At 36.1% G+C, this 23,793-nt stretch overlaps 1 protein-coding gene across 3 annotated transcripts in view; it reads right to left on the bottom strand.

Annotated features, from left to right (window-relative positions):
• TBC1D12 (TBC1 domain family member 12) overlaps window positions 1-23,793 on the bottom strand; it is a 124,963-nt gene that overhangs the window by 40,256 nt on the left and 60,914 nt on the right. For 2 of the 3 annotated variants that reach the window (XM_029245443.1, XM_029245442.1), the window contains one exon: window positions 6,175-6,298. Coding sequence is in view for 1 of the 3 variants with exons in the window: in XM_029245442.1 (XP_029101275.1) it covers window positions 6,175-6,298 (124 nt within the window). In the remaining 2 variants the exon portion in view is untranslated. Of the gene's footprint in view, window positions 1-497; window positions 550-2,810; window positions 2,826-6,174; window positions 6,299-23,793 lie in introns of those variants that run through there. The other variant, XM_029245444.1, reaches the window with a different exon arrangement.

The following is a 23,793-nucleotide window of genomic DNA, read 5'->3' as shown; positions in this document are numbered from 1 at the left end:
CAATCAGATATGACTACACACCTATTAAAATGGTCAAAATTCAAAACACTGACAGCACCAAATACTGGTGAAGATGTGGAACAACAGGAATGCTCATTCATCGCTGGTGGGAATGCAAAATGGTACAGTCACTTTGGAAGACAGTTTGGCTGTTTCTTACAAAATTAAAATACCATATGATTCAGCAACCAGCCTCCTTGGTATTTACCCAAAAGAAATGAAAACTTACACCCACAAAAATACTTACAACAGATGTTTATAGCAGCTTTATTCACTGTTGATAAAACTTGGAAATAACCAAGATGTACTTCAAATTGTTTTCTACATATGATGTTTCAAATATACATCCAGCACCCAAGCAAAGGTAACCAGGCACACACAGAGATAAAATAGCATCTGCTAACAAAAACTAGCAGAATCAATATTCAGTATAAACAGACCTATAGAATTTCCAGACATTGGAATTATCAGACACAGGCTATAAAAACTATACTTACTATGTTTAAGGAGATAAAGGCCAAGCTTGAAATTTCAGCAGGGAACTGTAAACTGCAAAAAGTGATATAGCAGATTTGAAAAAGAAACAACCAGAAACACAAGAATTGAAAAACACAAAACTGACATTAAGAACTCAAGGTAAAGAGCTGAGGGATCTGTATTTTTAACACATTCCCTACATAATCCACTATGTTTGAGAACCAGAATCATAGACTACTACAATAAATCTTAATGTCCTTGTTTGCAAACCCACTCTTTTCTAATTTAACTTCTACAATGCCTCCAGAATTTTTCCAGTATATGAATTTGATGCCTCAGTGCCTTATTTCAAAGTATTTTGGTTAAAACCCAACTTTCTAACCTTGTGGCTAAGGGCCTTCACCATCTACCCTACCTCCCTGAAATACTGACCTAAAATTGAGCTAAACAAGTCTGGTGCATTCCTGCTTGTTCATTCAATTTTCTCTATCTGGAATGTCTTTCCCCATCTTGTCTACCTGGTGAACTCCTACTAGTATACTTCGTAACAGAAACTGCAGGTCACCCTGAGCAGAATTAATCACTCTTTCATCTCTACTCTCATACTTTGGTTCACAACTGTATTACAGCACTCACTACACTATATTAAAACCATATATGAACCTTCCCCCTCCTTCCTACAGTTATGCTAGAATAACTGAAAGGCTAGGACTTATATTTATCTATTTCCCAAGAACCTGAACCATGCTTATGGTATTATACACAGTCAATGTATGTTGAATAAATTACTCATTCATTGAAATGAAAGCCAGACAATCTTTGAGAAGAATCTAGGATCAATTAAAGAATTTTGTCCTTCAAGTTCTACTAGAGAAAAGGTTTAGAGCTTGCTAACACGAAGTCACAGATAAGTTGGTCACAGAATGGTATCCTACCACATTCTGATGCCTTGGGCTCTGTATCTAAAGGGATTCACCAGAAAGAAGGTGTACTAGGAGGGAATGTGAGAAAAGATCAGTCTATCGGTTCAAACGGAGGGTGGCAGGAGTCTTTGAACAGCTTCTTGAAGTAAAATATGGAGTCTTGGGAGAAGAAAGAATAGAATAGCAGTTTCTCTTTTAAAGACAGTGTAAAAGCCAAAATAGCCTGATGTATACACAGAGTGACTCAACTTTTGAGTTTCAGTGGACAGTGAGAACACTCTTCCTAAAGGGGTTAGTGCTTTATTCTTTTTGTTTTCTTTACCTAATTTAACCTTCTTTCTTAAGGCTCACACTTCTCCCCTCTCCCCGAAGCACAGGCCCAGAGCTGTTATAAAGTCCTCTCTCAATCTCCAGACCACATAAATTAACATTTATGAAATAAATGTATTCATACATAGGAAAGACATAATAATTTATCATTAACTATAAATAAGGAACACACATGCGGCTAGAAAGGTAATTATTCACTACCTTTTCAAGGTGACAATACATTAGGTAAATAAAGGTGAAAAAACATGCAAGTGTGTTAACAGTTTTAAGGACTTATCAAAAACAAATTCTGAACATAGTCCAGCCCCTCCACAATTTAACAACGAAGGAAGTAGCTCATTTATTGCAGTGCTCACTCAAATTTTACACCAAAGGTATCCATATTTAAGCATAACTAAAACCAACAAACTGTTTTCAAGTATCCTAATGCTACATACACCAATAAAGTTAGTAACCAGAAAATTAAGCTCTACACTTGCAAAGTGTTATATATTTACTGCTCACAAAGCACGTGTATTCTAGTCCTTTCCACAGTGCTATTGTTCCTGAAGTTAACAATTTAAAAATCAAAGGCTTAATTGAGAAGCGTGACCTATCCTACTTTTAGACAATTTGAAATGCTCAGATTAAGAAATCAGTTAGTGCCTTAAAACTTTTTTCCTTGCCTGCCAAAAGATATCTGAAAATGATTCAACCACGCAACTAAAACATCACTCAGAAAGACGAGTGATGAAAAACATGAAATATCATCTAAGTACTCCAATCTGATTTCCTCATAATGAAAAAGATGCCAATATAAAAACAGTGCCAAACAAAAAAAAACACTTTCTACTGAAAGGCTGTCAGTTTGACATAAATAGAGTATACTCAATCTAGTATGCAATCATGTTACAATTATACATAACATGGTGCATTTGAAATAATTCTCACTTGCAGTTTGGAGGTCATAAGACAAACTATGTAGCTGTATTCCAACTTCAGCCTATTAATTTAGAAAAACCAAAAACTTAGGTCAATTGAACTACAATATAACTGAAATACTATTTATAATTAATAGATGCAATTTTTAACATGGCTCACCAACTGGTTCAAATGGCCACAAGCAGGAATTTCACACCTGCAAGAGAACACATGTGATAATCCTCATAAAATAATATTATGAATATTCATGTGATTTGGGAATTGACTGTCAAGTTAAATGTCAAACTTGAGTCGGTCTGACTTTGTTATTACCCTAAAATGATGTTTATGTTTCTTTACTGTTAACATGGAAAGCACTAAAACTGATCAGACCTTTAATAAAATTTACAAGAATAAAACTTTAAAAAATATTTAACCTACAAGTATCTTTCACTTTTGGACTTCATATATCTCTGAAAAATCTATAGGTACAAAATACATAAAGTAAGGCAAAAAAAATTTATATATAGTAATATTTTGTTCGTGGAAAAAAAATAACACCATATATGTAAAAATATACACACGTGAAAATAATTGTGTTTTCCATACAAAAATTGAATTTTAAAAGGCCTAAAAATATGAAGGGAAAGTAAAATGAGACATATCGCCCTATAATGTTTTATATTTTACAGAGAACATAATCGTGTTATTTGTGCAATTAACAATAGAAGAAAAAGATGGTAAGTCAAACACTACTTTACTCTATAATCTTATAGGTGTCTTTCTACTAGAAAAAAATTCTGGCTCCCAAACATATACTCATCCTTAAGAATATGGCAACTCCTTTCTGAATATTTGCTTAATAAAATAATTATGCTATAAAATACTACTACTCCTCTAATATTCTAACAAATTTTACTGTTTCGCCATTCAATAAGCAAGTGAGGCATCTTTAGGAAGGTCAAAGGAATCTATTTTTTCCTTAGTACTCCTAGCACTGCCTTACCGTTTCAGGCAGTTTTACACTGGAATACTAGCTATCTTCATTTTCTATAGCCTTAACAGCTTAAGACCTTATCCTAAAACATGACAGATGTGTCTTAACACTCTTCACGGCTTAACTCTTAACATCATTTTAAATTTCTCATTCCAAACATATAACACACATTTGAAAGGAGTAGATAGATGGTCAAGGATCTCAAATGTAGTTTTATATTGATAATATTTTACAGAGTTTAGAAATCAGGGCTGTAAAAAAATGTTTTCAAGTGGGAACAGAGACAGAAAGTTATAACTTTACCATTACCAATAAAAGAAAATCATGCCCACTTTTAAAATGACAATTGCAGTGAAGAGAACAGCAAAGTGAGACAAATGTGGAGTAGAGGACACAAACAGTAGGGAAAGAGGAAGCAGAAAATGAGAGGCAGAAACATATTCCATCACATGGTGAAAGAGATACATATTTTTGAACGTGGAAAACGGTCAGAGGAACAATGACTTCGCTATCCATCACAGCCCCCCAAAAACAAACAGAACCATGAAAAAGGCACCAAAATACACATTAGCACCTACACACAAATGGAAAACTCAAAAATTGAAAGAAGCAGCTGGGAGAAATCATCATGTGTAAAAGGCCAGAAAAGGAAGGGACAGAGGATAGAAACTGCATTTCAACTCACTCCTTCTTCCCATATGAAAATGAGTTGTTTTTTTCCTGACCACTAATCAAATTTTCAAACAACATATATATAAAAAGGAGAGAGGAGGTGAGGCCTTGGCTTTCCAAAATGAAAACAGCACATTAAAGGCACAGACATATTGGTAAACAGATAATTATCCACTAGTAATTTATTTAGAGATCTATGGTAAGAAAATATCACAGAATATTAGTTTACATAAAGATATTAAAGTATATGCACAAGCATATTTCAGGTAAACTATCATAAAGTCAAGAATACAAACCTTCAATAGCCAGACCACTGTTTTTGCCTCTAGAGGGCAAACTTGGTCTTCTGAAAGACTTCACGAAAAAAGAGTTAATGTCCAGATAGCAAAGATTCCCGAACTTTCATGGATTAACAGTAACCTTAGTGTCTCAGTAATTTTTTCTTGGTGCCCCCTAAACGAACAGAAATCCTTAAACATTCCGTTTAATAAGTATTTATGTCCAACAATTAAGTGAAGATTTATGTCCTAGCACTTAGTAATAACCACTTGAAAAAATAGTACACGTAAATTAAAAGAAAAACATTTTATTGCATTCTTAAATAACCACAATTAATTACTAATTGGGCATGTGTGCCTTTTGTGCACTGTGCAATTTCACAAACCTTGAAATCAGATTGGACACCATCACCTTCATTTCCTGTTCCACACTGATTTTTGCACAGTATCTGATTTTTATCATAGCAAACTAGGAAAAACCAGATTCACAAGGATACGATGCCACAGAAAATAATACATTGCCTTTTAATGTTGAAATTGTGTACTACCTCAAGCTATCAGTCTGCACCATATCCAGCAGATGTGTAGCATCACTGAGTTCGCCATGGTTCCCCCCTGCATTAGCTGCAGCACACGGGGTGCCCTAGGCACACAGCTTGGGAATCACAGCACTACAGTTTTAAGTCTCAGCAACATATAAACTGGTCACTATTTTAATTACTTGTAAATAAAATTAACTATAACAAATGCTTTCAAAGATCTAAAAATTATGTTCTCATTTACTTGGGAAACCCATTTTTCTTTTGAGCAATAAAAAGAACACTATTAAATACTTAAAGAAAGGTATTTTTTCCAATTTGAATGATGATTATTGCTTTAATGTGATTATTTTTATAAATGCTGGATGTGCTAAATTTGATAAATTACAACTGGAAATAGGAAATTTATTATAATATCTCCTGAGAAACAGCTTCTCTAAAATTAAAAATGCTACAAATTGATACAGTCTCACTGCATTCCAGTCTCACTTATCTCCTAGTACTGAGAAGCACAAGCTCAGGAGTCAAACAAGATCTGAAATTCTTAAGAACTCAAGAATATGGATATTAAAACAGAGAACAGAAGAACTGGCTCCTAAATTACCAGAAACAGACTATACACCCGCCCTCTCACAAAGTCCTTGGTTAAGACAGAAAACCAGAAAAGTGACCAAGGAAAGAGTTCGACCTCAAAATCTACTCGGTTTTCACTTTATGCTGCTTTATCAGTTCACAACTACCCATTATCCATAAAATCTGTGCCGCTGGCAAATCCTACCATGTTCAGCTAGAAGTCAAATTCTGTGGTGACAATGGTTTGCTAAGGAAAAACAAAAGCTATCCAAGGAATAACTAGGAAACAAAATCAATGTTCTATGACTGTAAAGAATTTTCACAACCATAAAAGATAACTGAAAATATGTCATGCTTTAAAAAAAAGTTAAAGTTACTACAAATATCTATAGTCCCAAAAAAGGAATGAAAATAGAATATGGTTAATTATCTAGAAAAGAATATCTGAAAAGCAAGACAAACCACATGGCTACATTAGTACTTACCTGCTGAATGATTTTGGAAGTTTTCTGAAGATTCTCTCTGGGAGGGACTTTACCAAATAATTTCCAACCAGGAGCACTATGTACAAATGACTTGAGTTCCTTTGTCCTTTTCGGAAAAAGGTTTCTGAAACACAGAAAAGTTACATGAATTGTGTTTCTGGTAACCAGGGAACTACTTAATAATAATTTTTAAAGTACGCTTATCCTCAAGACAAATACAAAATACTTTTAAATAAAATTATTTCTACTACTTATACTACTATTAGACTAACAAGACTCACTTAAGACTACCTGGCTTATAAAGAAATATTAGAAGAATCACCAACAGAGATATTAGAGAGATAAACAAATTGGGAGAAAAATGACAGCTGTAAATAAAATGTAAATATTTGCTTTGAGTTAGCTACAAAGTGTACTAGAATTGACTATACATATACTTGACAATAAAAGCCAAGAATCTGAGAACAAAAAAGTTAAAGAGAACTTATATAAACCAGGTAAAGGATTAAGTAATACCATCTTTGGGGAAAATACTATTTAATTATTCTCAGCAATAATTTGTTATTGCTTGAAATAAAAGGGTATCTACTGAGCCTCTATCCCTATAATATATGTATATGCAAGTTGTTTTTCCTAGGACAGGTATGCACAAGAAAAGCTTACTGCAAAAGCATCAATATGTAACCTAGTAAGAAACTATCTCTCACTGAAAATCTAAAAAAAAAAAAGAATCTGCACAAGGATCAAGGATTTTACCTATTATCTCCATTCCCTTACCAACCAAATTAAGTATCTATTGCACATGTAAGCAGGAATGATATTCAAAATATGTATACATCAATACAGCATGCCAGGGCACCATGAACCAATCAGAAAGGTACAATGAATCCAACTGAATATAAAGCCTTCATATAAGGTGTGATATAAATATTCATTAAGAAAATTTAAAATTTTCACATACAGTTACAAACAGTCACAAAGTATTTGAAAGCCCAAATAACTCAGGCTTTCAAAATATCATATAAATATATCTGTTCTTAAAAGTACATTATTGTGATAAGAAGGGAGTAAGTTTTTAATGCATAACGTTAAGGCTGTTCTTCAAGTTTAGAAAGGTATCAACGGACACCTACAGAAGAATATGGGTTAATCAATAATAAGTTAAAGAAACACTCTCACTTCCTTGGGTGTGCAATGGAAGCGAACTGATGACAATTTAGAGTAATTTCTGCTTAGGATACTCTAGAGGTTTCATCTCTGAGACCACATATAGCGACTCAATTCTCTATAAGATCTAAGTTGGAGGTTTTCAATAATGATTATACTGAGGACTGGTATATTTATAGTAAAATTTCAAGCCTCAAACGATGGCCTATTAAACACTATTTGATATCTTATGTGCTGCTCATCAATTTATTGCCTTATAGCTCTATATTCACCTTGCAATATATGCTCTGTGACAACATGGAATTCCTTTGAGCATTTCTCCTTTCAAAATAAACATGAGGCTGTTAAGCTTACTCGATAGAGGGCACTAAAGGGACACCACAGAAGAAAGGGGCTCTGCTCTCCTGTGGCTTCCAGCTGATGCAGAGTGGGTCAGTGGTTTGGGTATGAGGATATCCAGTAGAAATCTGCTCAGTCACATGCCCAGAACATTAAGTCCCTGAGCAAACTTACAGCCTCAGCAACTCAACCTGCAGATGGCTTTCCTGAAGTCTTATTAACATGTAAACTGGCACCCAAAGGCTTCCTGCCAGCACTGATGCATCAATTCCCTCTGTAGGCCCCACACAGCTCACTTGTACTCCCCAGACAGTTCTCATCAAGCCATGCTTCCTTCACAAGCCTCTATATGGCCTGCCTACACACCAAAGCTTTGCCATCCAACCATGCTAAACACAGGAGAAAAACTTTGTCACCATGGTTTATGCAAAGGATTCTTGAATGTGACATTGAGCTTAAACCTAAACATCTGCACTTCAAAAGACATCACTGATGCAAAATAGAGCAGCAGAAAGATCTAGAATTCAATCCCTCCACCAAAGTAAAAACTGAGACGGAAAGAGCAATTGGAATCAACCATTTTAGAGCTACAGAACCTCATCAGACACTTAAAACAACCAAGAGAGTGTGTGAAAGGAGAGGCTGTTGATCTTTCCTAAGTTAACAGCATGTGTGAACCAACTACCATCCCCCATTCCTCAGCTCCTCCCTCCTGTAGTTGTGGGGATAGCAGCCCACTGGCTCCAGGAGCAATAGTTTCTGGAACAGGCAGCAGCAGCTTCCATTGGTGGTATCTATCAGAATACTAAAAGAGAACTCTTTTTGTCCCTTTTTTTGATCCAGACATTTAAGGAAATCTTTGTCAGGTCACCAGCTAACTTCAGCAATAAGAGAACAGAAACTTGCAACCACACACAAAAAGGATTACACACTTTGCAAAAACAGTTTGGAAATAACACAAACAGATGACTCCAGCCCTTAATGAGCAAAAATCAGCAATCACTAAGAAGTGAGAGAACAGATTTACATAGTTACCACATTATAATACTTAGAATGTCTAGGTCTCAACAAAAAAATTACAATACATAGTAAGAAAGAGCAAAGTATGGACAATTCACAGGAAGAAGAATTTGGCAAAAACCATTCCCGAGGAAGCTGAGACAATGAGATTACTAGTCTAAGATGTTAAATCAACTGTCATAAATATTCTTGATGAGCTGAAGGAAACCATGGACAAAGAACTAAAGGAAATCAAGGGGGGAAATGTAGAACAAAGTGAGAATATCATTAAAGAGACAGAATTATACAAAGGAACCAAACAGAAATTCTGGAGCTGAAAAGTAGAATAAAATTAAAAATTCACTATAGCAAACATGAAGGTAAGACAACTGAACTTACTGAACTTATCAATTATTCCTAATTGAATTCAGGAGCACAAAGAAAAAAGAATGAATAAAAATGAGCAGAGTCATGTACTATAAGAGTGCCAGAAGCAGAAGAGAAAAACAAAGGGGCAGAAAAAATTTTGAAGAAATAATGGCTAAAAACTTCTCAAATATGATGAAAGATACAAATCTACGCAACCAAGAAGCTCAACAAACTCCAAGCAGAATAAACTCAAGGGGCTATACTCTGAGACACATTATGGTCAAACTGTCACAAGACAAAGGGAGAATTCTGAAAGCATCAAGAGAGAAGCGACTATCAAAAACAAGGTATCCTCAATAAGATTAACACCCTATTTCTCATCAGACACCATGTGAGTCAGAAGGTGTCAGGCTGACATAATTTAAAGTTCTGAAAGGAAAAAAAACTATCAACTGAGAATTCTATATGCAGCAAATCTATCCTTCAAGAATGAAGGACAGGGCTTCCCTGGTGGCGCAGTGGTTGAGAGTCCGCCTGCTGATGCGGAGGACGCGGGTTCGTGCCCCGGTCCGGGAGGATCCCACATGCCGCGGAGCGGCTGGGCCCGTGAGCCATGGCCGCTGAGCCTGTGTGTCTGGAGCCTGTGCTCCACGACGGGAGAGGCCACAGCAGTGAGAAGCCCGCGTACCACAAAAAAAAAAAAAAAAAAAAAAAAAGAATGAAGGAGAAATGAAGATATTTCTAGATAAACAAAAGTTAAGGGAGTTCATTCCTAACAGATCTGCCCTACAAGAAATGTTAGGAGTTCTTCAGAGTGAAATGAAAAGTCAAAGCCATAAGAAGAAATAACATTGGTAAAATTAACTACATAGGTAAATGTCAAAGCCAGTATTATTGTACTTTTTTGTCTGTAACTCCACATTTTTCCTATGTGATTTAAGAGGTAAATGAATAAAATAACCTTTACAAATTTATGTTGTTGGGCATACAATGTATAAACATGTAATCTCTGACAATAACAATATAAAGGAGAAGGAACAGAGATGTACAGTAGCATAGTGTTCATTAGCATATAAGCTAATGAAACTAGCTTATATGCTAATGAAATGAATTTGGTATTATTCAAACTAGGTTGTCTTAAGTTTAAGATGCTAATTGTAATCCCTAAAGTTACCACTAATAACTTCAAAATATACATAAAAGAAGGGAATCAAAATGGTATACTAAAAAGACTCAACTAGGGCTTCCCTGGTGGGCGCAGTGGTTAAGAATCTGCCTGCCAATGCTGGGGACATGGGTTTTCTGGTCTGGGAAGATCCCACATGCCGTGGAGTAACTAAGCCCCTGTGCCACAACTACTGAGCCTGTGTTCTAGAGCCCGTGATTCACAACTACTGAAGCCCACGTGCCTAGAACCTGTGCTCTGCAACAAGAGAAGCTACCGCAATGAGAAGCCCGTGCACCACAACAAAAAGTAGTCCCCAATTACTGCAACTAGAGAAAGCCTGAGCACAGCAACGAAGACCCAACACAGCCAAAAATAAATAAATAAATTTATTAAAAAAATTAAAAACTCAACTAAATACAAAAAGTGATAATGGAGAAACTGAGGAACATAAAACCATATAAGACATACAGAAAACAAAAAGCTAAATGGCAGAAGTAAATACTTTCTCATCAACAATGAATTTAAATATAAACTGATTATACTCTCCTATTAAAAGGAGAGTGACTGGCAGACTGGATTAAAAATACTATATGGTCTCTACAAGAGATTCATTTTAGATAAAAAAAATACAAAGAGGTTGAAAGTAAAAGGACGGAAAATTATACTGAAAGCAAACAGTAACCAAAAGAAAGCTGGAGTGGCTATATTATTGTCATACAAAATAGATGTTAAGTCAAAAAGGTTACAAGAGGCAAAAGAGAACATTATATGTTGGAGGAAGAAAAGTTTAATCCAGTAAGAAGATGCAGCTATTATAAATATATGCACACCTAACAACAGAGCTCCAAAATATATGAAGATAAATTGATGATATTGAAGGAAGAAACAGACAGTTCTACAATGATAACTGGAGACTTCAGTACCCTACTTTTTTTTTTTTGTGGTACGTGGGCCTCTCACTGTTGTGGCCTTTCCCGTTGCAGAGCACAGGCTCCGGACGTGCAGGCCCAGCGGCCATGGCTCACGGGCCCAACCGCTCCACGGCATGTGGGATCTTCCCGGACCAGGGCATGAACCCACATCCCCTGCATCAGCAGGCCACTACGCCACCAGGGAAGCCCTATAGTACCCTACTTTTAATAATAAAACAACCAGACAGATCAAAAAGGAAATAGAAGACTTAAACATTATAAATCAATTAGGCCTAACAGGCATACACAGGGCATCCCACTCAACAACAATAAAATACAAATTCTCAAGGACACATGGAATATTTTCCAGGAGGAACTATATGTTAATGCAGAAATATTATAGTAAGTCTTAAAAAATTAAAATCACACAAAGTATCTTTTCCAACCAGAATAAAATGAAACTATAAATCAATAACAGGAAGAAAACTGGAAAATTCACAAATATGTGGAAATTAAACAACATAGTCTTTTTTTTTTTTTTCAGATTTTGGCCACACCCTGCAGCATGTGGGATCTTAGTTCCCTAACCAGGGATCAAACCCACGCCTCCTGCATTGGAAGGCAGAGTCTTAACCAGTGGACTGCCAGGGAAGCCCCTAAACAACACAGTCTTAAATAACCAATAGGTCAATGAAGAAATCATAAATTAGAAAACACCTGAGATGAACTGAAATGGAAATACAACATAGCAAAACTTGCGAGATACAGCAAAGGCAATGTTAAGAAGTAATTTTATAGTTGTGAACACCTACATTTAAAAAGAGCCATACCTCATATCAATAATCTAACTGCAGCCCTGAAAAAAACTAGAAAAAGAAGAGCAAACTAAACTTAAAGCTAGCAGAAGGAAGGAAATAATAAGGATCAGAGTGGACAAAATGAAATAGAGAATTGAAAAACAATAGGAAAAAATTTTAAGCAAGTTCTTTGCAAAGATCAACAAAGTTGACAAACTTAGCTAGACTGACTAAGAAAAAAAGGGAAGATTCAAATTGCTAAAAGCGGAAATGAAAGTGGGACATTACTATTAATAAGAAGTATACGGGGGCTTCCCTGGTGGCACAGTGGTTGAGAGTCCACCTGCCGATGCAGGGGACACGGGTTTGTGCCCCAGTCCGGGAAGATCCCACATACTGCAGAGCAGCTGGGCCCGTGAGCCATGGCCACTGAGCCTGCGTTTCCAGAGCCTGTGCTCTGCAATGGGATAGGCCACAACAGTGAGAGGCCCACGTACCGCAAAAAAAAAAGAAAAAGAAAAAAAAAGAAAAAAAAGAAGTATATGAATACTATGAACAACTGTTCACAAACAAATCAAATAACTTAGGTGAAATGGAAAAATTCCTAGAAATATACACATAATACCAAAACTGACTCAAGAAACAGAAAATCTAAATAGACTTATAAGTAAGGAGATTGACTCAACAATCAAAAACCTCCTAACCAAGAAAAGCTGAGGACCAGGTGGCTTCACTGGTGAAATCTAACAAATACTGAAAGAAGAATACCAATTTTTCTCAAACTCTTCTAAAAAACTGAAGAGGAGAGGAGTTACATAGTTTTCCTGGGTCTCTCCCATGTATACATATTATTAAATTTTTGTTTGATTTTCTGTTAATCTCTCATGTCAATTTAATTCTTAGATCAGCCAGAGCAACTCAGAAAGGTAGAGGAAAATTTCTTCCTCCCCCACAGCTCCTTCAAGATTGTTTTAATGTTTTTCCCACTCATCTTTTGTATATTCTTTTTTTAAAAAATTTATTTAATTTATTTATTTTGGCTGCATTGGATCTTCGTTGCTGCCCACGGGCTTTCTATAGCTGCGGGACCAGGGGCTACTCTTCATTGCGGTGTGCAGGCTTCTCAATGCAGTGGCTTCTCTTGTTGTGGAGCACGGGCTCTAGGCACAAGGGCTCAGTAGTTGTGGCTTGCGGGTTCTAGAGCACAGGCTCAGTAGTTGTGGCTCACGGGCTTAGTTGCTCCGTGGCATGTGGGATCTTCCCGGATCAGGGCTTGAATCCATGTCCCCTGCATTGGCAGGCAGATTCTTAACCACTGCGCCACCAGGGAAGCCCTGTATATTCTTGCTATGTTTATTTATAGTATTTTATTTCTACTGATATTGAAAAATGGTACTTTCTCTTCCATATATCTACTAATGGTTGCTGTACATATAGTAGCTATTAACTTTTGTATTTTAGCTTTATATCCTATTACTTTATTGAATTATCTTACTTTCCATTTATTCTCATGGATTATATGGGAACATATTCATATTACCTGAAAATAAAAGATTTTACTCTTTACAAGTCTTTCAATCTAATGTTGTCATTGTGCTAGCTAATACCTTCAATACAATCTGAAAACAGTATGGTGAAAGTGGATTCATTTTCTTGTTAACTTTAAGGGAATCCCTCCAAAAAAAACAAAAACAGAAACAAAAAAACCCCAAAAACAAAAAACTAAAGAGCAGAGAACACTTCCTAACTCATTCTATGAGGTCAGCATCACCCTGATACAAAGCCATACAAAGACACTAGGAAAAAGAAAACTACAGACCAAATTCCTCAAAAATCCTCACCAAATACCAACATACAGAATTCAGCGGCTATTATAAGGATTATACACCATGACCAAGTGGCACTTATCCCCAGAATGCAAGGGTAGCTCAACATATTAAAATTAATCAAGGTAATTCATCATAGTAATAGAATAATGGGTAAAACCATATGATCATCTCCATTGACGTAGAAAAAACATTTGACAAAATCTGACACTCTTTCATGACAAAAACACTCAATAAACCAGGAATAGAAGGGAACTTCCTCAACATGCTAAAGGCCATATATGAAAAATCCACAGTTATCATCATACACAGTGATGAAGGACTGAAAGCTTTTCCCCTAAGATCAAGAACAAGGCAGGGATGTCCACTTTTGCCAATTCTACTCAACATAGTAATAGAGCAATCAGGCAAAAAAAGAATAAAAGGCAACCGAATTGGAAAGGAAGATGTAAATTTATCTCTTTTCACAGATGACATGATCTTATATGTAGAAAATCTTAAAGAATTCACATCAAAAAACTGTTAAGAGCTAATTTGTGAATTCAGCAAAGTTACAGAAACACACAAAATAGGGTTGTGTTTCTATACACTAGCATGAACAACCCAAAAAAGAAATTAAGAAAACAATTCCTTTTACAATAGCATCAAAAAGAATAAAATACTTAGTATTAAATTTAAGCAAGGAAGTGAAAGATTTCTACACCAGAAACTATAAAACCCTGCAAAAAGAAATTGAACAAGACCTAAAAAAAATGGAAAGCATCCCATGTTCATAGACTGGAAGACCTTATATTGTTAACACTTATATTGTTGACACTACCACTCAAAGCAATATACAGATTCAGTATAATACCAATCAAAATCCCAATAGCATTTTTTGCAAACACAGAAAAACCCATCCTAAAATTTATAAAGAATATCAACGTATCTCAAATAGTCAAAACAATCTTTAAAAGGAACACAAATTTGGAGTACTCACATTTCTTGATTTCAAAACTTACTACAAAGCTACAGTAATCAAAACCTTGTGGTACTGGCAAAAGGACAGACATACAGACTAACAGAATAAAATAGCACAGAAATAAACTCTCACAAATGTGGTCAACTGACTGTCAACAAGTGTGTCAAGGCAATTTAATGGGGAAAGGACAGTCTTCAAAGAAATGGTGCTGAGAAAACTGGATATCCACATGCAAAAGAATGAAGTTGGATCCTTACCTTATAAACAAAAATTATCTCAAAATGTATCAAAGAACTAAATTTAAGAGCCAAAACTGTACAATTCTTAGAAGAAAATGTATAGGCAACTCCTCATTATCTTGGATTCAGCAATGATTTCTTATTTAAGCATGGCACCAAAAGCACAGGCAACAAAAGAAAAAAATAAATTGGACTTCATTAAAAATTCTGTGCATCAGAGGACACCATAAGAGAGTGAAAAGACAACTCACAGGAGAAAATAATTGCAAATCATATACTGGATAAGGGTCTAGTATCCAGAATATCCAAAGAGCTCTTACAACTTAAAAAAAGAAAATCCAATTAAAAAATGGGCAAAGGACTTGAATAGACATTTCTCCAAAGAAAATCTATAAATGGCCATTAAACACACTTGAAAAAAATACTCTATTGAGTGTATTCATCAGTCATTAGGAAAATGCAAATCAAAACCACAATTAGGGACTTCCCTGACAGTCCAGTGGTTAAGACTCCACTGGAGGGGGCACGGGTTCAATCCCTGATTGGGGAACTAAGATCCCCCATGCCGCGTGGTGCAGCCAAAAAAAAAAAAAGGTGCTGCAAGGATTCAGGAAAACAGAACCCCTGGTGGGCACATGAAATGGTGCAGCCACTATGGAAAACATTTCTGCAGTTGCTCAAAATGTTAAACACAGAATTTCTATGTGACCCAGCATTTCTACTACTAGGTATAGACCCAAAAGAACCGAAAACAGGTGTTCAAACAAAAATATGTACACCCATGTCCATTGCTGCATTATTCACAGTAGACAAAAGGTGAAAATAACCCAAGTGTCCATCAATAGATAACTGAATAAACAAAATGTGGCATATACTTATGTTATGGACTGAATTCTGTCTCCCCCAAATTCGTATGTTGAAACTCTTAACTCTCAGTCCCTCAGAAGGTGACTGCATTTTGAGATAGGGCCTTTAAAGAAGTAATTTTTATTTTATTATTATTTTTAAAATTATTTTATTTATTTTTGGCTGCATTGGGTCTTCGTTGCTGTGCGTGGGTTTTCTCTAGTTGCGGCGAGCGGGGGCGACTCTTTGTTGCGGTGCGTGGGCTTCTCATTGCAGTGGCTTCTCTTGTTGCAGAGCATGGGCTCTAGGCGCACGGGCTTCAGTAGTTGTGGCTTGTGGGTTCTAGAGCACAGGCTCAGTAGTTGTGGCCCACGGGCTTAGCTGCTCCACTGCATGTGGGATCTTCCCGGACCAGTGCTTGAACCCGTGTCTCCTGCATTGGCAGGTGGATTCTTAACCATTGCACCACCAGGGGAGCCCAGTAATTAAGTTTTAATGAGATCATATGGATAGGCTCTTCCAATCTGATTGGTGTACTTAAAAAAGAGGAAGAAACACCAGGGAGGTACAGCAAACAAAACAAGGTCATGTGAGGACACAGAGAGAAGGCAGCCATTCACAACCTAGTAGAAAGGCCTCAGAGAAAACTAAACCTTCAAACACTTTGATCTTAGACTTTCAGCCTCCAGAACTATAAGAAATAAAATTTCTGTTGTTTAAACCACCCAATCTCTGTATGTTTTTATGGCAGTCCCAGCAAAATAATACAGCATACAACAGAATATTATTCAGCCATAAAAAGAAATGAAGTTCTGATACATGTATGAATGAACCTTGAAAACATTGCACTAAATGAAATAAGCCAGATAAAAAGGAACTAATATAATTCCACTTATGTAGTATATCTAGAATAGGCAAATTCAGAGAAAAAGAAAGTAGAATAGAAGTTACCAGGGGCTGGGAAAAAAGGGAGAATGAGGAGTTCTTGCTTAATGGGTATCTGTGTGGGATGATGAATAGTTCTGGAAATGGATAATGATCATAGATGTACACACTCTGAGTGTACTTAATGCCACTGAACTGCACAGTTGTACATTAAAATATGGTTAAAATGATAAGTTGTATATTTTACAATTAAAAAAGGCATGGTTAAGAAAGTAACAACATAAGCCAAAGATTGAGAGAAAATATTTGCACCACATACATCTGAGAAAAAACTTCTGTCCAGACAGTATAAAGAACTCTTACAGCTCCATAAGACAAACAACCCAGTTAAAAAACGGAAAGAGATCTGAATAGACAGTTTACCAAAGAAGATAAATTAAAAACTAGTAAGTCACATGAAAAGTTGTTCAACATCATTAGTCATCAGGGAAATGCAAATCAAAACCACGAGATACCACCTCACACCTCAAAAATAGCTATAATAAAAAAGCACAGACAATATGAAGTATGAAGAAAAACAACCTTATACTCTGCTGGTGAGAATGTTAAATGGTGCAGCCATTTTGGAAAACAATTTGGCAGGGTTTTTTTTTTTTTAAGTTAAACATAAATTTACCATACAACCAAACAATTCCACTCCTAGGTATCTACCCAAGAGAAATGAAAACATAAACCTGCACAAAGGCTTGCACAGGAATGTTAACTGCAGCATTATTCATAATAGTCAAAATGTAAACACAAGCTAATATCCATTAACTACTGAATGTATAAAACAAAATATGATATATCCATGTTTAGGCAATTAAAGGAATGGGACTATTTAGGCAATAAAAAGGAATGGGACGACTGGTACATGCTACAACGTGGATGAACTCAAAAATGTTGTGCTCAATGAAAGAAGTTAGATGTATAAGACTGTATGCTGTATAATTCTATTTATATAAACTGTGCGGAAATGGCTAATCTATAGAGACAGAAAGTAGATCAGTGGGGATGAGAATGGGAATTGACTGCAAATGGACACAAAGGATCTCTTTGGTGTGATGGAAATGTTCTACAACTACACTGTTGTACGGTGGTGATAGTTGCATGACTGTATAAATTCAATGATAAATATTGAAATCTACACTTAATGGGTGAATTTTATGGTATATAAACTATACCCCTACAAAGCTACTAATTAAAAGACTATTAGACTAATAATCAGAGTATTAACACTGCCAAAAGTTGGTCTTCTGTCAAGTTTAGTAAAAAAGACAAAATTTCCAGGAGATTTAGTCCAAAAAAGACAACAGAAATAAATTAGGAACAAAGAAAAAGGTATAAAATCAGATACAGTAAAAAAAAAAAAAAAAATTTTTTTTTTTTTTTTTGGCTGTGTTGGGTCTTCACTGCTGTGCGCGGGATTTTTCTAGTTGTGGTGAGCGGGGGCTACTCTTCGTTGCGGTGCATAGGCTTCTCATTGTGGTGGCTTCTCTTGTTGCAGAGCACGGGCTCTAGGCGTGTGGGCTTTAGCAGCTGTAGCATGCGGGCTCAGTAGTTGTGGCTCACAGGCTCTAGAGCGCAGGCTCAGTAGTTGTGGTGCACGGGCTTAGTTGCTCTGCCGCATGTGGGATCTTCCCAGACCAGGGCTCGAACCCGTGTTCCCTGCATTGGCAGGCGGATTCCCAACCCCTGCGCCACAAGGGAAGCCCTACAGTAAAAATTTTAAAGGCAAGAGAATACTATGAACAATTCTTTGCCAATAATTTAGAACATTCTGACAAAATGGACAGGTTTATGGAAAAATATGACTTACCAAAACAGACTCAGAAGAAATAGAAAATACCAGTAGTCCCAAACTATTTGAAAAACTTAAACAATAGTTAAAACCTCCCACCTCCCCCCCAAAAAAATCAGGCATGGGCTTCCCAGGTGGCGCAGTGGTTGAGAGTCCGCCTGCCGAGGCAGGGGACATGGGTTTGTGCCCCGGTCCGGGAAGATCCCACATGCCGCGGAGCGGCTGGGCCCGTGAGTCATGGCCGCTGAGTCTGCGCGTCCGGAGCCTGTGCTCCGCAACGGGAGAGGCCACAACAGTGAGAGGCCCGCGTACCGCAAAAAAAAAAAAAAAAAAAAAAAATCAGGCATGAAAAGCTTTACATGAAAGTTCTACCAAATTTTTAAGATAGATATTGCACCAATATTGTATAAAATATTTTAGTGAATAAAACAGAGAACAATCCTTAATTAAGTTTGTAAAGCCAATGGCAAACACAGACAAGAACAGCTTACGAGAGTAAAATTACAGAATAATCTAACTCATGAACATAGAAACAAAAGTCCTAAACAAAATATTGGCAAACTAAATATAATCTTGTATAACATAGATAAATACATCATGACTAGGTTGGATTTACCTCAGGAATGCAAAGGTAGTCAAACATTACAAGGTCTTAAATGTTCTTCAATACATGAACAGAAAAAAAGAGAAAAATTGTATGATAACTTCAATAAATGCAGCGGAAAAAAGATGGTAAAATTAAATATTTCATTCATGATAGAAACTTTTGTAAAAGACCTAGAACTTCCTTAACTTAATAAATGACACCTACTAAAAACCTACAGTAAATGTCATTCTTAATAAAATGCCAGGAACATATTCTTTTGAAATCAGGAATAAGACAAGGATGCCACTATCCCCACTTCTACTCAACACTGTCCTGAAAATCTTAGTGCAATAAGCAGGAAAGAGAAATAAAAGGTATAAGGATTGGAAAAGAAGAGCAAAACTCATCATTCACGAAAACATGAAAGTTTGTATTAAAGACTCAAGAATCTATCATCAAATTAGTTTAGCAAATGGTTAGCTGTAAGATCAAAAAAACAAAACCCAATGGACGCAACTAGAGATTATCATACTCAGTGAAGTCAGTCAGAAAGAGAAAGACAAATACCATATGATATCACTTATGTGTGGAATCTAAAATATGGCACAACTGAACCTATCTATGAAACAGACTCACAGACACGGAGAACTGACTTGCGGTTGCCAAAGGGGAGGAGGGGAGGGAAAGGGATGGACTGGGAATTTGGTGTTGGTAGATGCAAACTATTACATTTAGAATGGATAAACAACAAGGTCCTACTGTATAGCACAGGGAACTATATCTAATCTCTTGGGATAAACCATAATGGAAAAGAATGTTAAAAATAAGAACGTCTCTATGTGTACAACTGAGTTACTGTGCTGTACAGCAGAGATTGGCACAGCACTGTAAATCAACCAAACTTCAATTTAAAAAAAACAAACCAATTTTGACTTTGTATCCATCAACAACAGCTAGGAATGAAAAAGCCCAAGGAGATATAATAGCAACAAAATATAAAGTATCTGGGAATAAGTCTAACTGAAGTTTTCTAAGACCTTTATGGAGAAAAGGTACAATCATCCTGAAACACATTTTTAAAAGACCTAATCAAATAGACAGCTTATATTTATAGAAAGGAAGATGCTATCATAAAACTATCAATTCTCCCCAAATTTATCTATAGATTCCATGCAATCCCCATCATAAGTCCAACAAGGTATTTGAAGAACTTGAAAAAACAACTTTAAAATTTATATTAAAGACTAAAAGGCCAAAAATAGCCAAGACACTTTGAAGAAGAAAAGGGTAAGGCTGACTTACCCTACCAGATATTCAAATTTATTAAGACTATCATTTTTAAGATAGCATGGTATTGGCCCAGGGATAAAGAAACTGATCAATGGAATAAAGAATACACAACTCAGAAACACACCCAAGCATAAATGGAAACAGGCAGTAATGCAGATCAGTAAGCAAAGGATAGATCATCTAATAAGTGGTGCTGGGACCTTTGGCTATCAATGTGGGGAAAAGGAAATTGGATCCCTACCACACATAAGAGTCAGTTTTCAATAGATTAAATAGCTATAGCAAACTTCTAAAAGTTGTAGAAATACAGGAGGATATTTTTATAATCTCACAGTAGAGAAGAATCTAAAAGCAAGACCCAAAAGCACTAATCATTTTTAAAAACTGGATAAAAATCACCAACATTAAAATTAAGAACTTCTGTTCAAAGGCACTATAGAGAAAGTATACAAATTTGGAGGAGAAACTCCAAAACACATAATGACAAACGATTGGTATACAGAAAATATAAAGAACTCCAACTAATCATTTTCATAAAAGACAAACTAATAGAAAAACAGATAAAAGCTATTGCACAAAGAGGGGAAACAAACAACAAATAAAGAAACCTATTGAAAGATATTTAGCCTCATTGGTAATAAGTGAGCTCACAAACTAAAACTAGAATAACATTTTATGTACATGGGACTGGCAAAAACTAAGAAATCTGATACCAAATTTAGATGGAAAGGAACACTGCGAGGAATTTACGTTGATGTAATCACACTTGTTCCAGTTGCATACACTACACTACCATCTAGGATTATACTTCTAGCTACAGACTCTAGAGAAAGTTCTGGACATGTGCACTAGAAGACATATAAAAGAACAGTCAAGGCAACACTGTTCAAAAGAGCAAAAACCTTTTAACAATTCTAAGACCCACTGACAGAAGAATAGAAAACTTAAATTGTGCTGTATTAGTAAATGTAATATTATTCCACAGTGAAAATGAACCAAAGCTAAATCCATCAACATAGATGAATCTTAAAAACAAAATGCTGAGTTTAAAAACAAGGGCTGGGTGGGGGGGGGGGGGGGGGGACAGGACAAGATGCAGAGTTCACACAGTATATCATTTTTATAAAGCTCAAAAACAATCCAATAATAACAAAAATAATGTGGCAAAAAGTATTCCTTAAAACACCAAGGGAATTCAGGACAGTTGCTACATAGTAGGGGTGAGCAGGATAGTAAGACACTCACAGGTAGTATATATTCAACAGCAGTGTTGATAATGTTCTATTTCTGAGATTGGGCAAAGGGTTCACTAATGCATACTGTGTATCACAATTCACATGTCTGTTTCATATTTTCTTTTGTATGTTTCAAAAAAAAAAAAAAAAAAAACCCCACCAGTTTTTATTAAGTTATATAAACCTAATGTCCCAAGTGGAACTCCCTTGTAACTGAAGAGCACTAACTAAAACAATTAAAAGATCTCATATACTTAATCTTCCACTGAGGAGCTATAAAGTTAGCCTTTTCCTACAGTGTGAGGCATCCACTTTTGCCACAAGCTTAGGTATACTTATTTGGGCCAAAGTTAATAAACATTTCAGATTTTAACCACTCCTCTTAGAGTCAATTCACATTTATATATAAATTTGTCTTCATCATATTGAGGTATTTTAGTCAGAAGCCTCACACTAACAATTTAGCTCTTGGAGGCTGGGTGGGGGGAGTCTACAATGAACAACCAGTTTTGTTTGTTTTTCACAGCTACCACCAACTCCAATCATTGATGAGAATCAGATCTCTAATTACAATCTTAACTGTTTCAGATCTAAAGACCTATAAATTAGTCTACGGCCACACCACCATGAACGCACCCGATCTCGTCTAAAAACATATAAATTGCTTGTCTCCTCACAACAATGCATGAACAAGGTAGTGCTTGTCCGGTGAAAAAAACAGCATTTCATTCTCTAGAATTGAGGGGGTACATGTATAATTAATTAAAGCAGGGTAACCATAAAGTAAAAGAACATAAGCATTTTTTTTTCAAACTCAGGGAAGCACAACTTCAAAGAATGTGACCTGGCTGAGAACACAGACAAAGCAACAGAATGAGGAGACCACAAATGTAAGATGCAATTATACCAAAGGACAGTGATAACCACAGATCAGAAAACTCATGTGCAGAGTTTTACAAGGAGGCTTTGGGGGTGGTTATGTCTATACCTTTACTTACATTTAGATACTGTAATCACTACCAAACATATTCTCATTTGAAAAACTAGAGGCTATACATATCAATACTGTACATTATACCTCTATAAGTTACAAAACAGAACTCTTTAAAAATCACAGCCAAGGGGCTTCCGTGGTGGCGCCGTGGTTAAGAATCTGCCTGCCAATGCAGGGGACATGGGTTCGAGCCCATGTGGGAAGATCCCACATGCCGCAGAGCAACTAAGTGTGTGCGCCACAACTACTGAGCCTGTGCTCTAGAGCCTGCAAGCCACAACTACTGACCCCACACGCCACAATTACTGAAGCCCAAGTGCCTAGAGCCCGTGTTCCACAACAAGAGAAGCCACCGCAAAGAGTAGCCCCCACTCACTGCAACTAGAGAAAGACCGCGCACAGCAACGAAGACCCAATGCAGCCATAAATAAATAAAGTCACAGCCAAAATGCCAAATATACACCAATTTTTGAGTAAAGACTCTTAGAAATTATTCTGCATCATTAAAAAAAAAGTTATGTATGTATGTGTTTATGTGCAAAATTAATTTACAAGAATATTTTGGACTTCCAAAGTTAAAATCAAGGAATACTAACTACTTAAATCAAACAACAGTAGGTCTTTCAATGGATGTAGTTTCTGAAGAATTTTGCTATGACTGGCAGGGATACAAAGGAAAAAAGCAAAAAACAAATAGATGGCCTCCACAATAAAAAGTGTGGTTCCAGTATGTATTATAGCACAATATTACAACGATGAGAAGTTCAGAATGAAGTTCTGAATGAAGTTCAGAATGAAGTTTAAATTCTCAGTAAGTCATAAAAGCAAACCAAAGCTAAATACCTTACATTTACATGTCCAGTAACCTTGGTTATTATAAGAGATTTCCTTAAAGGAAATACGAATCCACAGGTATCCAATTGCAAAGAAAGGCTACCAGATAATGTTTCACATTAATTTCTTATGCCACTAAGAAATTTTGGATTGGGTTTTCAGGTTATCCCTTGCCACAAAAACTATTTATAATGTAGCTAAATGGCATATACATCTGCAATGAAAAAATTTAAATATTGTTACAAATACACAGAATTATATTAAAACAGCATTACAGATCAAATGGGCTTCTACTCGTTAGCCTACAAAGAGAATCACCACTTTATTAAATCT

The sequence above is a fragment of the Monodon monoceros genome, unplaced genomic scaffold (assembly GCF_005190385.1).
Source record: "Monodon monoceros isolate NGI ecotype Baffin Bay Population unplaced genomic scaffold, NGI_Narwhal_1 Super_Scaffold_4, whole genome shotgun sequence".
In the NCBI taxonomy this organism is placed as follows: Eukaryota; Metazoa; Chordata; class Mammalia; order Artiodactyla; family Monodontidae; genus Monodon; species Monodon monoceros.
This window is presented reverse-complemented; position numbering and strand designations above follow the sequence as displayed.